The 16,271-nt window shown below is 67.2% G+C and overlaps 1 protein-coding gene across 1 annotated transcript in view; it reads left to right on the forward strand.

Moving 5' to 3' along the window:
• PDE4A (phosphodiesterase 4A) overlaps positions 1-16,271 on the forward strand; it is a 103,593-nt gene that overhangs the window by 1,188 nt on the left and 86,134 nt on the right. The window contains exon 2 of the mRNA XM_075917791.1: positions 10,630-10,751. Coding sequence (XP_075773906.1) covers positions 10,710-10,751 — 42 coding nt within the window. The 5' untranslated portion in view covers positions 10,630-10,709. The remainder of the gene's footprint in view (positions 1-10,629; positions 10,752-16,271) is intronic.

Consider the following 16,271-nt stretch of genomic DNA (forward strand, 5'->3'; position numbering starts at 1 on the left):
GCATGTGTGTCTGACTGTGTGTGTGATGTCTATAGGGACAGTCAGCTGGTGTGTGAGACAGAGAAATCTCTGGGGATAGTTAACTCTGTGTGTGTGTGTGTGTGTGTGTGTGTGTGTGTGTGTGTGTGTGTGAAATCCATAGTGACAGTTGGCTGGCGGGGGTTGCGATCCGTAGGCACGGTCGGTTGGGGGGGTTTGATATCTGTAGGCACGGTCAGCTGGGGGGGTTGAGATCCATAGGCACAGTCGGCTAGGGGGGGTTGCGATCCGTAGGCACAGTCGGCTGGGGGAGTTGCGATCCATAGGCACAGTCGGCTGGGGGGGTTGAGATCCATAGGCACAGTCGGCTAGGGGGGGTTGCGATCCGTAGGCACAGTCGGCTGGGGGAGTTGCGATCCATAGGCACAGTCGGCTGGGGGGGTTGCGATCCGTAGGCACAGTCGGCTGGGGGAGTTGCGATCCATAGGCACAGTCGGCTGGGGGGGTTGCGATCCGTAGGCACAGTCGGCTGGGGGAGTTGCGATCCATAGGCACAGTCGGCTGGGGGGGTTGCGATCCGTAGGCACAGTCGGCTAGGGGGGGTTGCGATCCGTAGGCACAGTCGGCTGGGGGAGTTGCGATCCATAGGCACAGTCGGCTGGAAGAGGCACAGCCTGTTGCTCCGTGCGCCAATGCTTTCCTGCGCACGGGGGTCAGCACAGGGCTCTGCTTTGGGATCTGCAGCATGGCCCCCCCTTCAGGGCCGGGTGTGCGCGTTGGGCATCTCTCCTGTGACTGATGTTGCTGCGCCGGGGTCCAGCTCCATGTCTCCGGGCGGGGGGCCCACCCCTGGTGTGCTGGGAGTTGGGTTTGTTTGTTTACTTGGCATTCAGGGTGGATCCCCCCACTGGGTAACGCTGCCAAGCCTGGCTGGCTGGATCAGTCCCTCAGGCATCCCCTTGGATCAGGGCTGCTCTGCTCCCACCGGCTCGGCAGCCCGGTGTGGGGAGGGGGACGTTGCGGCGGTGCTGGAAAAGCCCAAGTTTTCCTCCTTCAGCAGCTCCGTGGCTGGAGTCTCCCCTGCACGGCAGGGCCCTGGCTCGTGTGCAAGCCGGCTGCGCGCCGCATAGCAAGCGGGAACACCTCCGCCCGCGCCGGAGACGCAGGAGCCCGGGTCTCATGACACCGGTGCAAAGCCAGAGTCATTCTCCCCCAGCAGCCGGAGAGGCTCCAGCGTCGCTGAGGCCAGAATCCGGCCCGGGGCGCCAGCAGTGCAGAGCACACGCAGCAAAGCCCCGCACGGCGCCGGTTTGGCCCGTTCCCTCCCTCCCGGCGCCAGGGGATGCTGGGCTGAGTTGCCCGGGGGTCTCCGGGAGCCAGGGCTAAATTCCCAGCATGCCACTTTCTCATCTCAAAATGCTGCCCAGGAACCGTCACTTTCACAATCCCACAGACCCGCGTGGGACTTTCCCACCTCCAACGGCCAGAGCTCCCGGAGCTGGGCTGGTCTCTCCCGCACAGTGGCGCTGGGACTGGTTTTGGGGGGGTGCTGGGCTGAGCCCACCCAGGCCGGGGTCACGAGGGCCCCCCCCCCGTCCGACCGGACAGGCCAGACTCCGCTGCCATTCCTGGCCTCTGGTCCGGGAGAGCTGGTGCCCCAGCCTGGCCGGAGGCAGCAGGGCCTGGAGCAGCCGCTCAGTGGCCCTGCAGTGGGGAGGGGCCGGCTGCACGTTCCTAGGGAGGCCTGGGGGGTCCCCGAAGCCGTGATTTTTGTGGGGCTGCTGCCCACAGGCAGGCCCGTGGGCTCTGGCTGCCCCGCTGCCTCTGCTGCCCGCTGGGACAGGCTTTGGTTCTCCAAAAATAGGGCTGGACTGAGCGATGGGAAACCCCGTGGCCCCGGGCGGGCGGGGGCACCCGGACCGACAGGAGCGTGGGCCTGTTCGGTAAAACGGGCGCATGCGCCTGTGGCCGCGCGGCGCCCACAGAGCTCCCCAAGGTGGGCAGAGGGCGGGAGTCGGGATGGCCGGGCCCGAAGGCCAGCCAGGCCCTGCAGCGTTTGGCTCTGCTGCTTGGCAAGACCCGGTGAGTCCTGGTGCGTCCGGCTCCCCGTGCGGCCCCGCACGCCTGCTCCCGGGCCTGGCGGCTGCACCCAAGGGGCCCCCGCAGGGGGGTTCCGAACCTCACCGCTGGACTCCGGGGTGGGGCAGTTCTGGCCTGTGCCCACGTGCAGGGGGCTTCACCGTGCAGGGCCGTGGGGCATTGTGGGACAGCAGCTGGGGGACTCCCGGGTGACACTCGCACTGGCCGTTAAGCCCTGCAATGGCCCTGTCGGCCGCGGAGCTGCCTGGCCTGCCTTTCGCACGTTCCCCAGGCTGCCCGGCCCGGCCTCTGCCCCCGTCGGCTCAGCATCCGGCACCAGTTTGGCAGAAAATGGCTGTGCCACCCCTGGCCGTGTGTCCCGTGTCACATCGCCTCCTACTGCTGGCCTGCCACAGGAGAAGTGCCCACCACGGCTGCCAGCCCATGTCTGCTGCAGGATAACAGCCCACTACTACTGCCAGCCTCTCGCCGCGGCAGGATAACAGCCCGCTATTACTGCCAGCCCCTGGCCGCGGCAGGATAACAGCCCGCTACTACTGCCAGCCCCTGGCCGCGGAAGGATAACAGCCCGCTACTACTGCCAGCCCCTGGCCACGGCAGGATAACAGCCCTCTACTACTGCCAGCCCTTGGCCGCGGCACGATAACAGCCCGCTACTACTGCCAGCCCCTGGCCACGGCAGGATAACAGCCCTCTACTACTGCCAGCCCCTGGCCGCGGCAGGATAACAGCCCGCTACTACTGCCAGCCCCTGGCCACGGCAGGATAACAGCCCTCTACTACTGCCAGCCCTTGGCCGCGGCAGGATACCAGCCCTCTACTACTGCCAGCCCCTGGCCGCGGCAGGATAACAGCCCGCTACTACTGCCAGCCCCTGGCCGCGGCAGGATAACAGCCCGCTACTACTGCCAGCCCCTGGCCGCGGAAGGATAACAGCCCGCTACTACTGCCAGCCCCTGGCCACGGCAGGATAACAGCCCTCTACTACTGCCAGCCCTTGGCCGCGGCACGATAACAGCCCGCTACTACTGCCAGCCCCTGGCCGCGGCAGGATAACAGCCCTCTACTACTGCCAGCCCCTGGCCACGGCAGGATAACAGCCCGCTACTACTGCCAGCCCCTGGCCACGGCAGGATAACAGCCCTCTACTACTGCCAGCCCTTGGCCGCGGCAGGATACCAGCCCTCTACTACTGCCAGCCCCTGGCCACGGCAGGATAACAGCCCTCTACTACTGCCAGCCCTTGGCCGCGGCAGGATACCAGCCCTCTACTACTGCCAGCCCCTGGCCGCGGCAGGATAACAGCCCTCTACTACTGCCAGCCCCTGGCCGCGGCAGGATAACAGCCCGCTACTACTGCCAGCCCCTGGCCGCGGCAGGATAACAGCCCTCTACTACTGCCAGCCGCTGGCCGCGGCAGGATAACAGCCCTCTACTACTGCCAGCCCCTGGCCGCGGCAGGATAACAGCCCTCTACTACTGCCAGCCCCTGGCCGCGGCAGGATAACAGCCCGCTACTACTGCCAGCCCCTGGCCGCGGCAGGATAACAGCCCTCTACTACTGCCAGCCCCTGGCCGCGGCAGGATAACAGCCCGCTACTACTGCCAGCCCCTGGCTGCGGCAGGATAACAGCCCGCTACTACTGCCAGCCCCTGGCTGCGGCAGGATAACAGCCCGCTACTACTGCCAGCCCCTGGCCACGGCAGGATAACAGCCCTCTACTACTGCCAGCCCCTGGCCGCGGCAGGATAACAGCCCGCTACTACTGCCAGCCCCTGGCCGCGGCAGGATAACAGCCCTCTACTACTGCCAGCCCCTGGCCGCGGCAGGATAACAGCCCGCTACTACTGCCAGCCCCTGGCCACGGCAGGATAACAGCCCTCTACTACTGCCAGCCCTTGGCCGCGGCAGGATACCAGCCCTCTACTACTGCCAGCCCCTGGCCGCGGCAGGATAACAGCCCTCTACTACTGCCAGCCCCTGGCCGCGGCAGGATAACAGCCCGCTACTACTGCCAGCCGCTGGCCGCGGCAGGATAACAGCCCTCTACTACTGCCAGCCCCTGGCCGCGGCAGGATAACAGCCCTCTACTACTGCCAGCCCCTGGCCGCGGCAGGATAACAGCCCGCTACTACTGCCAGCCCCTGGCCGCGGCAGGATAACAGCCCTCTACTACTGCCAGCCCCTGGCCGCGGCAGGATAACAGCCCGCTACTACTGCCAGCCCCTGGCTGCGGCAGGATAACAGCCCGCTACTACTGCCAGCCCCTGGCTGCGGCAGGATAACAGCCCGCTACTACTGCCAGCCCTTGGCCGCGGCAGGATAACAGCCCTCTACTACTGCCAGCCCTTGGCCGCGGCAGGATAACAGCCCGCTACTACTGCCAGCCCCTGGCTGCGGCAGGATAACAGCCCGCTACTACTGCCAGCCCCTGGCCACGGCAGGATAACAGCCCTCTACTACTGCCAGCCCTTGGCCGCGGCAGGATAACAGCCCACTACTACTGCCAGCCCCTGGCCACGGCAGGATAACAGCCCTCTACTACTGCCAGCCCTTGGCTGCGGCAGGATAACAGCCCTCTACTACTGCCAGCCCTTGGCCACGGCAGGATAACAGCCCGCTACTACTGCCAGCCCTTGGCCGCGGCAGGATAACAGCCTTCTGCTGCTGCCTGCTGAGTTACTTCTTTGCTCCAAGGCTCTGTGCCTGGTGCAATGGATCCTGCATCCAAAGCCCGCGGCCCCCGGAGTGCTCGTTGGGAGCTCAGACCCCATCAGTGTTTCCTAGCTCCCCCTCCCCCCACAGCTTGGTCAGCCCCCCCAGGCCAGCCGCCCTTCGGCCGAGTGGTGCCCCACTGCCCCGCCCCCCGGAAGCGCAGTGTTGTTAACGAATGAATTATTCGCCGGCGTCTGCTGCCCGGTGAGGCCGTGCGGGATGGCCCTGGGGCCCCCTGCTCTGTGCTTGCTAATTGCAGCTGAGGCTGTGGTGCTGGAAGGTTTACGGCGCAGTAACGAGGGCGGGGGCGGGGTGCCGGGGTACATGGGGGATACTCGTCTCGGTGTGAGTGTCGGCAGCAGAGCGCGGGGCCCCGGAACAGGCCGCAAGGGCCCGGTGGGGACTCCGGACTCCTGGGTTCCCCTGGCTCTGGCTGAGCAGCTGTGACCCAGGGCCAGGGCCCCTTGGGCAGGGCCGGGGCCTCCAGGTGCTGCTGCCCAAGGGGGCACCCCCAAGTCCCCAGGAGTCCCTGGGGGAGGGGCGGGAGCAGGGACTCCTGGGCCTGGTTCAGACAGAGCTCAGATGTGCTGACGCCCGCTGGGGGTTCACAGGCAGGCACCTGCCCAGCGCAGGCATCCCCTGGAAGGAGCCAGGCGTGTCCGCTGCCGGGCGTGGCGCCTCCCCATGCCCCGAGACTTGCCTGGCCTCCTGCACCCCAACAGCCAAGAGTCCCCCAAAGTCCCAGCTCCATCCTTGGCAGCTGCCTGGTTAAATATACTCTGGTAGAGCCGCCGAGGCCCTGGCTGTGCCCATCAGACCAGGCACCGCCAGACCCCCCCGAGATCAGGGCCCATCGGGCGCCCCCAGACCCCCCGAGATCAGGGCCCATCGGGCGCCCCCAGACCCCGGCTGAGATCAGGGCCCGTCGCGCGCCCCCAGACCCCCCTGAGATCAGGGCCCGTCGGGCGCCCTCAGACCCCCCCGAGATCAGGGCCCGTCGGGCGCCCCCCAGACCCCACGAGATCAGGGCCCGTCAGGCTGAGCTGACTGAGGCCGGGGCCCCTCTGGATAACCCTGCCCTGCCCAGCCCTTTGCCTGGGCTGAGCTGTGGCCTGGCCGTCGGGTGCCGGGGCGAGGCAGGGCGAGCGCGGGCCGAGGAGCAGGTGATGCGACGGCAGGGCCTTGCTGAGCCAGCCCAGGCGCCCAGCCCGAGGATGCGCCGAGGGCCCCGGGCACTGCCCAGGCCTGGGATCCGGAGCCGCCTCCTTCCCGCGCGCCGCAAGAAACCCGGCCCAGCCGGCCGTGGCAGTGGGACCGACGGCTCCTCCAGAGCCTCTTCCTGAGGTCCTGGCCGCACTTCCCCCCTCCCCTTCCTATAGACGCACCCCCCATCCCTGCCCCACAGCCGCGGCACCTCGGCAGCCGCCTCCTGGCCCTGGCGAAAGCCGCTGGATGGAAGACGGGGGGAGGATTCTGGCCGGGGGGGCTCTGGGACTGGGGGCCTATTTCCGCTCCTCCCTGGTCTCACGGGGGGAGGATTCTGGCCGGGGGGGGGGCTCTGGGACCGGGGGCCTATTTCCGCTCCTCTCTGGTCTCACGGGGGGAGGATTCTGGCCGGGGGGGGGGGCTCTGGGACCGGGGGCCTATTTCCGCTCCTCTCTGGTCTCACGGGGGGAGGATTCTGGCCGGGGGGGGGGCTCTGGGACCGGGGGCCTATTTCCGCTCCTCCCTGGTCTCACGGGGGGAGGATTCTGGCCGGGGGGGGGGGCTCTGGGACCGGGGGCCTATTTCCGCTCCTCTCTGGTCTCACGGGGGGAGGATTCTGGCCGGGGGGGCTCTGGGACCGGGGGCCTATTTCCGCTCCTCTCTGGTCTCACGGGGGGAGGATTCTGGCCGGGGGGGCTCTGGGACCGGGGGCCTATTTCCGCTCCTCTCTGGTCTCACGGGGGGAGGATTCTGGCCGGGGGGGCTCTGGGACCGGGGGCCTATTTCCGCTCCTCCCTGGTCTCACGGGGGGAGGATTCTGGCCGGGGGGGCTCTGGGACCGGGGGCCTATTTCCGCTTCTCCCTGGTGTCACGGGGGGAGGATTCTGGCCGGGGGGGCTCTGGGACCGGGGGCCTATTTCCGCTCCTCTCTGGTCTCACGGGGGGAGGATTCTGGCCGGGGGGGCTCTGGGACCGGGGGCCTATTTCCACTCCTCCCTGGTCTCACGGGGGGAGGATTCTGGCCGGGGGGGCTCTGGGACTGGGGGCCTATTTCCGCTCCTCCCTGGTCTCACGGGGGGAGGATTCTGGCCGGGGGGGCTCTGGGACCGGGGGCCTATTTCCGCTTCTCCCTGGTCTCACGGGGGGAGGATTCTGGCCGGGGGGGGGGGGCTCTGGGACCGGGGGCCTATTTCCGCTCCTCCCTGGTCTCATGGGGGGAGGATTCTGGCCGGGGGGGCTCTGGGACCGGGGGCCTATTTCCGCTCCTCCCTGGTCTCACGGGGGGAGGATTCTGGCCGGGGGGGCTCTGGGACCGGGGGCCTATTTCCGCTCCTCCCTGGTCTCACGGGGGGAGGATTCTGGCCGGGGGGGGGGGCTCTGGGACCGGGGGCCTATTTCCGCTTCTCCCTGGTCTCACGGGGGCAGGATTCTGGCCGGGGGGGCTCTGGGACCGGGGGCCTATTTCCACTCCTCCCTGGTCTCACGGGGGCAGGATTCTGGCCGGGGGGGCTCTGGGACCGGGGGCCTATTTCCACTCCTCCCTGGTCTCACGGGGGGAGGATTCTGGCCGGGGGGGGCTCTGGGACCGGGGGCCTATTTCCGCTCCTCTCTGGTCTCACGGGGGGAGGATTCTGGCCGGGGGGGGGCTCTGGGACCGGGGGCCTATTTCCGCTTCTCCCTGGTCTCACGGGGGGAGGATTCTGGCCGGGGGGGCTCTGGGACCGGGGGCCTATTTCCACTCCTCCCTGGTCTCACGGGGGGAGGATTCTGGCCGGGGGGGGGCTCTGGGACCGGGGGCCTATTTCCACTCCTCCCTGGTCTCACGGGGGGAGGATTCTGGCCGGGGGGGGGCTCTGGGACCGGGGGCCTATTTCCGCTCCTCCCTGGTCTCACGGGGGGAGGATTCTGGCCGGGGGGGCTCTGGGACCGGGGGCCTATTTCCGCTCCTCCCTGGTCTCACGGGGGGAGGATTCTGGCCGGGGGGGGCTCTGGGACCGGGGGCCTATTTCCGCTCCTCCCTGGTCTCACGGGGGGAGGATTCTGGCCGGGGGGGCTCTGGGACCGGGGGCCTATTTCCGCTCCTCCCTGGTCTCACGGGGGGAGGATTCTGGCCGGGGGGGGGGGGGCTCTGGGACCGGGGGCCTATTTCCGCTCCTCCCTGGTCTCACGGGGGGAGGATTCTGGCCGGGGGGGGGCTCTGGGACTGGGGGCCTATTTCCGCTCCTCCCTGGTCTCACGGGGGGAGGATTCTGGCCGGGGGGGCTCTGGGACCGGGGGCCTATTTCCGCTTCTCCCTGGTCTCACGGGGGGAGGATTCTGGTCGGGGGGGCTCTGGGACCGGGGGCCTATTTCCGCTCCTCCCTGGTCTCACGGGGGGAGGATTCTGGCCGGGGGGGCTCTGGGACCGGGGGCCTATTTCCGCTCCTCCCTGGTCTCACGGGGGGAGGATTCTGGCCGGGGGGGCTCTGGGACCGGGGGCCTATTTGCACTCCTCCCTGGTCTCACGGGGGGAGGATTCTGGCCGGGGGGGCTCTGGGACCGGGGGCCTATTTCCGCTCCTCCCTGGTCTCTCGGAGCCGGCGGATCCCTCTGGGCGGCGTCTCCATGGGGCCTTGGAGCAGCAGCGGGGCCCGGGGGTCTCTGCTCGGTGTCCCCACCCGGCTCCCCCCGACCCTTAGTTGTCCAAGTGCTCGGCTGAGCCCCAGGTCCAGTCGTGCCCCCCGCAAGGCTGGGGGAGGGGCCCGCCCACCCCTGGGGTTCAAGCAGTGCCACGGTGGGCCGTGGGGGGGTCTGCTCTAGAACCCAGTGGGGCAGGGGGGCCTGCTGGTGGCTGGGCTTGGGCAGCGGGTGACCCCACTGGCGGCTGAGTGAGGAGGCCGGGGGCTCCCCAACTGTCGACAGGCGCCTCCCCGGGAGAGACAGGGAGGAAGGTGTAGACCAGCCCCTGGCTGGGGGGCAGGGCTGGAAGGGAGGCAGGGGAAAAGGGGGGGGACTGGGATTGCAGGGCCCAGCCACCCCCCATCTCAAGGGGGCTGAGGCCTCCTAGCCCCAGTTCCTGGATCCAGATTGCATCTGTGCTGGGCTGTGTCCTGGAGAGGCAATAAACTCCCTCTGTTCTGCCGGCTGGCGGGGTCTGTTCGTGCCGCTACGGGGGTGCAGGAGAGAGGGACCCCGACGCACCGCCACTCACGGATCCCCAGGAAATGCCTGGGCTGGGGACTCGTAGCCCTGGACTCCACATTGCCGGGGGCTCAGAGACCAGGGCTGCAAGAGGAAGCCAGGACTTGCAGGGGCTGCTGCAGCGAGCGTGTCAGTCCTCAGGGCTGCTGGGCGTGTGTAGGGCAGGTGTGCAAACGTGTGTGTGTGCAGGTAGCGTGCAAGCAGGGAGTCACGTCAATGGGGCAGGTGTGCAAACGTGTGTGTGTGCAGGTAGCGTGCGAGCAGGGAGTCACGTCAATGGGGCAGGTGTGCAAACGTGTGTGTGTGCAGGAAGCGTGCAAGCAGGGAGCCACGTCAATGGGGCAGGCGTGCAAACGTGTGTGTGTGCAGGTAGCGTGTGAGCAGGAAGTCACGTCAATGGGGCAGGCGTGCAAATGTGTGTGTGTGCAGGTAGTGTGCGAGCAGGGAGTCACGTCAATGGGGCAGGCGTGCAAATGTGTGTGTGTGCAGGTAGTGTGCGAGCAGGGAGTCACGTCAATGGGGCAGGCGTGCAAACGTGTGTGTGTGCAGGTAGCGTGTGAGCAGGGAGTCACGTCAATGGGGCAGGCGTGCAAATGTGTGTGTGTGCAGGTAGTGTGCGAGCAGGGAGTCACGTCAATGGGGCAGGCGTGCAAATGTGTGTGTGTGCAGGTAGTGTGCGAGCAGGGAGTCACGTCAATGGGGCAGGCGTGCAAACATGTGTGTGTGCAGGTAGCGTGCAAGCAGGGAGTCATGTCAATGGGGCAGGCGTGCAAATGTGTGTGTGTGCAGGTAGTGTGTGAGCAGGGAGTCATGTCAATGGGGCAGGTGTGCAAACGTGTGTGTGTGTGCAGGTAGTGTGCGAGCAGGGAGTCATGTCAATGGGGCAGGCGTGCAAGTGTGTGTGTGTGCAGGTAGTGTGCGAGCAGGGAGCCACGTCAATGGGGCAGGCGTGCAAATGTGTGTGTGTGCAGGTAGTGTGTGAGCAGGGAGTCATATCAATGGGGCAGGCGTGCAAACGTGTGTGTGTGCAGGTAGCGTGCGAGCAGGGAGTCATGTCAATGGGGCAGGCGTGCAAGTGTGTGTGTGTGCAGGTAGTGTGCGAGCAGGGAGCCACGTCAATGGGGCAGGCGTGCAAACGTGAGTGTGTGCAGGCAGCGGGCAGGGTGTACTCGTGCAGCCGCACGGAGGGGTGCGCCTGACCTGCCGGCCGTTGCCCTGGAGCAGGGGCAGAGACTTGGGGTGGCTTAGAGCTGCCAGGCTGGGCTGTGATGAGAGCTCCCCCCCTCCCCCCGCTTGTCCAGGGTGTAGCCCTGCTCCCCTCCGAGGCCTCCCCGGGTCTGTTCCCAGCTCTGGGTGGAGCTGGAGGGGCTGGTCTCCAGGGGGCTGTGTTGCTGGGGGCCGCGGGGGAGAAGCCGGGTGTCACACCTGCTGCCCCGTCCCTCTTTCAGGCTCCAGGGGCCCAGCGCAGCCGTGCGGCTCCGGCTCGTGCCCCATGCCCGGGGGCTGAGAGCGGCTGAGGGCGCGGGACATGAAGAAGAGCCGAAGTGTGCTGGCTGTGACGGTGGACGAGGTGAGAGGGGTTCCGGGGCCCGGCCCGGCCTTGGCCTCCCTGCTGGGGGGCGCAGCCTGGCAGGGACCCGCCCTATGACTGGGGTGAGGCCCCGCGAGCTCCGGGGGGCACCGAATGGGGGAGCAGGTGGCTGCCGAGGCCGATCCGAGCCGGTGAGCGAGCAGCCCCTGCCAGGGCGTTGGGCACCTCCGTGGCTGCCCATGGGCAGGTCCCTAGGCTGGCGGGTGAGGCCGTCTATGGCACCCTGGCTGGGCGGGTCTCCCAGTGCCCCCGGAGCAGCAAGGGCTCCCAGGCATGACTCCCACCGAAACCGGCTGGGCCTGGGGTCTCTTATCCCCCCAGAAGGCAGCTCCGGGTCACTGAGCCGGGGGCCCCACGCAGCATCCTCCCTCCTGGACACCTCCGCTGAAGAGGGGGTTGCTGGTGCTCAGCTGTGAGCTTGCCCTGCTGCCAGGAAGCATGCACGGCCGGTCACCATCATGGGGAAGCGTGCACGGCCGGTCACCATCACGGGGAAGCGTGCACAGCCGGTCACCATCACCGGGAAGCGTACACGGCCGGTCACCATCACGGGGAAGCGTGCACGGCCGGTCACCATCACCGGGAAGCGTGCACGGCCGGTCACCATCACGGGGAAGCGTGCACGGCCGGTCACCATCACCGGGAAGCGTGCACGGCCGGTCACCATCACGGGGAAGCGTGCACGGCCGGTCACCATCACCGGGAAGCGTGCACAGCCGGTCACCATCATGGGGAAGTGTGCACGGCCGGTCACCATCACGGGGAAGTGTGCACGGCCGGTCACCATAACCGGGAAGCGTGCATGGCCGGTCACCATCACGGGGAAGTGTGCACGGCCGGTCACCATAACCAGGAAGCGTGCACGGCCGGTCACCATCACCGGGAAGCGTGCACGGCCGGTCACAGCCTTGCACACTAGCGCACACGTGTGGATTCCCTGGTTTCCTTTGCAGCGCTGGCCTTGGGATGGTGGGGGCGGGAAGGGGGGGCACAGCTCACAGATTCCTGGTGCCGGGCACCCTCTGCCACCCGGAGAGCAGGAAGAGCCAGGCTCTTGGGGCCTGCCGGTATGGGGGGGTTACTTGCAGCTGGGAACGGGGCTAAGGGAGACGTGGGGAGAGCGTCGGGGGCTGCATTCGCTGTGCGGGGTGTAGCTGGGTTCGGGGTACACTGGGGTATGTAGCTGGGTGCACTGGGGGTGTAGCTGGGTTCGGGGTACACTGGGGTATGTAGCTGGGTGCCCTGGGGGTATAGCTGGGTTTGGGGTGCACTGGGGGTGTAGCTGGGTTCAGAGTGCACGGGGTATGTAGCTGGGGGTATGTCTACACTACAAAGTTAATTCGAACTAATGGACGTTAGTTCGAATTAACTTTGACAGGCGCTACACTAGCGCTCCACTAATTCGAACTTAATTCGAACTAGCGGAGCGCTTAGTTCGAACTAGGAAAACCTCATTGTACAAGGACTAAGCCTAGTTCGAACTAGCTAGTTTAAATTAAGGGCTGTGTAGCCCCTTAATTCGACCTAGTGGGAGGCTAGCCCCCCCCAGCTTTCCCTGGTGGCCACTCTGGCCAACACCAGGGAAACTCTACTGCCCCCCTCCCAGCCCCGGACCCCTTAAAGGGCCACGGGCTGGCTACGGTGCCTGTGCCAGGTGCAAGCCTGCCAGCACCCAGCCAGCAGACCCTGCACCTGGCACGGATCGAGCCACCCACCCGATGCCCCCCAGCCCTCCCCCTCTTCCCGGGACCAGGCTGGCAGCTCCCGGGAGCTTGCCCGGGACCGCAAGAGGCGGGCACCCGCCTGGGCTAGTGCGGACATTGTGGACCTCTTCCACGATCTCCGCACTAGGCACAGGAAAGTGGCCGGCTAGGGCAGGAGAGCTGCCAGCCTGGCCACCCAGGAGCAGGTGTGCAAGAGAATCAAGGGGGTCCACTGAGACCCCCGACCCTGAGCCCTGAGCTTACAATGGCCGACCTGGGTCAGACCAAAGGTCCATCTAGCCCAGTAGCCTGTCTGCCAACAGCGACCAACCCTAGGTACCCTGGAGGGGATGGACCAAAGACAGTGACCAAGCCATTTGTCTCGTGCCATCCCTCTCCAGCCTTCCACAAACCTTGGCCAGGGACACCACTCCTACCCCCTGGCTAATAGCACTCCATGGACCCGACCTCCATCACTTTATCTCACTTCCCTTTAAACTGTTCCAGTTCTAGCCTTCACAGCCTCCTGCAGCAAGGAGTTCCACAGGTTGACTCTTTGCTTTGTGAAGAAGAACTTTCTGTTACTAGTTTGAAACCTGCTACCCATTCCTTCCCTTTGGTGTCCTTTAGTCCTTCTTTATGGGAACTAATGAAGAACTTTTCTGTATGCACCCTCTCCACCCCACTCGTGCTTTTATAGACCTCTATCCTGTCCCCCCTCCGTCTCCTCTTTTCTAAGCTGAAAAGTCCCAGTCTCTTTAGCCTCTCTTCATATGGGACCTGTTCCCAACCCCTGCTCATTTTAGTTGCCCTCCCCTCTCCCAGCCTCTCTCTTCCCCTCTCCCATCTCCTTTTCCCAGTCTCCCCCAGTTTTGTTCAATAAAGACAGATTCCATTTTGGAAGACACGTTATCTTTATTTTGTACATCAAGAAGAGGGGCTAGGGAAGGGTAAGTGGAAGGAGGTGAGGGAGGAATGGGGTACGAGCTCCCGATGGGGAGGACTGGGCTGGCTCTGTGGGCTTCTGGGGGTGGAACCTCTCCTGCAGCCCCCCAATTGCCCCCTCTCCCCAGATGGCAGCCTGCGGCAAGTGCAGCCGGTCTGATGGCCGAGTGCTGTGATGTGCCCAGTGTGGGCACTCCGGGCAATCCAAGCCAGGACTGCTTTGCAAGCGGGGCACCCCTGAGAACTGTCTGTCCGGGGTGGGGGTTGGGCCCTCGGCTAGCCTGAGACAGCATCTCCACGCTCTAAGTCCTCCTCTGCTTCCGGCCATCTTTAAGCCTGGTTCAGGGTCCACTCAATGTGGACATGCTAGTTCGAATTAGCAAAACGCTAATTCGAACTAGTTTTTTAGTCGGGATCCGTTAGTTCGAATTAACGTTGTAGTGTAGACATACCCTGGGTGATCTGGGGGGTGTAGCTGGGTTCAGGGTGCACTGGGGGATGTAGCTGGGTGCACTGGGGGTGTAGCTGGGTTTGGGGTGTACGGGGGTGTAGCTGGGTGCACTGGGGGGTGTAGCTGGATTCGGGGTACACTGGGGGTGTAGCCGGGTGCACCGGGTGTGTAGCTGGGTTCGGGGTGCACTGGGGGGTGTAGCCGGGTGCACCGTGGGGTGTAGCTGCGTTCGGGGTGCACTGGGGGTGTAGCCGGGTGCACTGGGGGGTGTAGCTGGGTTCGGGGTGCACTGGGGGGTGTAGCCGGGTGCACTGCGGGGTGTAGCTGGGTTCGGGGTGCACTGGGGGGTGTAGCCGGGTGCACTGGGGGTGTAGCTGCGTTCGGGGTGCACTGGGGGTGTAGCCGGGTGCACTGGGGGTGTAGCTGGGTTCGGGGTGCACTGGGGGTGTAGCCGGGTGCACTGGGGGGTGTAGCTGGGTTTGGGGTGCACTGGGGGGTGTAGCTGCGTTCGGGGTGCACTGGGGGTGTAGCCGGGTGCACTGGGGGGTGTAGCTGGGTTCGGGGTGCACTGGGGGTGTAGCCGGGTGCACTGGGGGGTGTAGCTGGGTTCGGGGTGCACTGGGGGTGTAGCCGGGTGCACTGGGGGGTGTAGCTGGGTTCGGGGTGCACTGGGGGTGTAGCCGGGTGCACTGGGGGGTGTAGCTGGGTTCGGGGTGCACTGGGGACGGTCCAGGGCACTCGGCTGTGGGGGGTGGGGGGCAGGGACCATCGAGCTGCGGTTCCCCACGTGCCCACCAGAGGGCAGCGCTGCCCGTGCTCCAGGCTCCCAGCTGGTTAGTGAGTGAGAAACCCAAGTGTCCAACGGCCGAGGATAGAACCCAGGAGTCCTGCCCCCCCGCTCTAACCACTAGCCCCCACTGCCCACCCTGACCTGGGCTGGGAAGGGAGTGATGCGGGTGCCCCCCCATACAGGGCAGCTCCGGGGGAAGCTCAGCCCCCTCGTTCTCTGGCTCCGCTGCCTCCCCCCTCCGGGGCAGCACCCGGCTCTCCGCCTGCCCTGTCTCCATCATCCTGCAGGCTGGGGGAGGGGCAGTTGGGGCCTATGGCCATGGCCCCATCGCTACGGGCCAGCCAGCGCGGACCCCTGTGTCTGCCGCCTTCTGGCCACACCGCTTGGGAGACAGGCCCCTGCTGCGCAGGGAGGCACTTGGGACCCCCCCCGGCAGGGCCTGGCTCAGGGGCAGGGAACGCCCCAGGGGGCACAGCTCCCCCCCCCCCCCGGCAGGGCCTGGCTGAGTATGGGGGCAGGGAACGCCCTGGGGGGTACAGCTCCCCCCCCCGGCAGGGCCTGGCTGAGTATGGGGGCAGGGAACGCCCCAGGGGGCACAGCTCCCCCCCCCCCGGCAGGGCCTGGCTCAGGGGCAGGGAACGCCCCAGGGGGCACAGCTCCCCCCCCCCCGGCAGGGCCTGGCTGAGTATGGAGGCAGGGAACGCCCCGGGGGGCACAGCTCCCCCCCCCCCCCGGCAGGGCCTGGCTCAGGGGCAGGGAACGCCCCAGGGGGCACAGCTCCCCCCCCCCCGGCAGGGCCTGGCTCAGGGGCAGGGAACGCCCCAGGGGGCACAGCTCCCCCCCCCCCAGCAGGGCCTGGCTGAGTATGGAGGCAGGGAACGCCCCGGGGGGCACAGCTCCCCCCCCGGCAGGGCCTGGCTCAGGGGCAGGGAACGCCCCAGGGGGCACAGCTCCCCCCCCCCAGCAGGGCCTGGCTGAGTATGGGGGCAGGGAACGCCCCAGGGGGCACAGCTCCCCCCCCCCCCGGCAGGGCCTGGCTGAGTATGGGGGCAGGGAACGCCCCGGGGGGCACAGCTCCCCCCCCGGCAGGGCCTGGCTGAGTATGGGGGCAGGGAACGCCCCGGGGGGCACAGCTCTCCCCCCCCCCGGCAGGGCCTGGCTGAGTATGGGGGCAGGGAACGCCCCAGGGGGCACAGCTCCACCCCCCCCGGCAGGGCCTGGCTCAGGGGCAGGGAACGCCCCAGGGGGCACAGCTCCCCCCCCCCCAGCAGGGCCTGGCTGAGTATGGGGGCAGGGAACGCCCCGGGGGGCACAGCTCCCCCCCCGGCAGGGCCTGGCTCAGGGGCAGGGAACGCCCCAGGGGGCACAGCTCCCCCCCCCCAGCAGGGCCTGGCTGAGTATGGGGGCAGGGAACGCCCCAGGGGGCACAGCTCCCCCCCCCCGGCAGGGCCTGGCTGAGTATGGGGGCAGGGAACGCCCCGGGGGGCACAGCTCCCCCCCCGGCAGGGCCTGGCTGAGTATGGGGGCAGGGAACGCCCCGGGGGGCACAGCTCTCCCCCCCCGGCAGGGCCTGGCTGAGTATGGGGGCAGGGAACGCCCCGGGGGGCACA

The sequence above is a fragment of the Pelodiscus sinensis genome, unplaced genomic scaffold (genome assembly GCF_049634645.1).
Source record: "Pelodiscus sinensis isolate JC-2024 unplaced genomic scaffold, ASM4963464v1 ctg101, whole genome shotgun sequence".
NCBI lineage: Eukaryota > Metazoa > Chordata > Testudines > Trionychidae > Pelodiscus > Pelodiscus sinensis.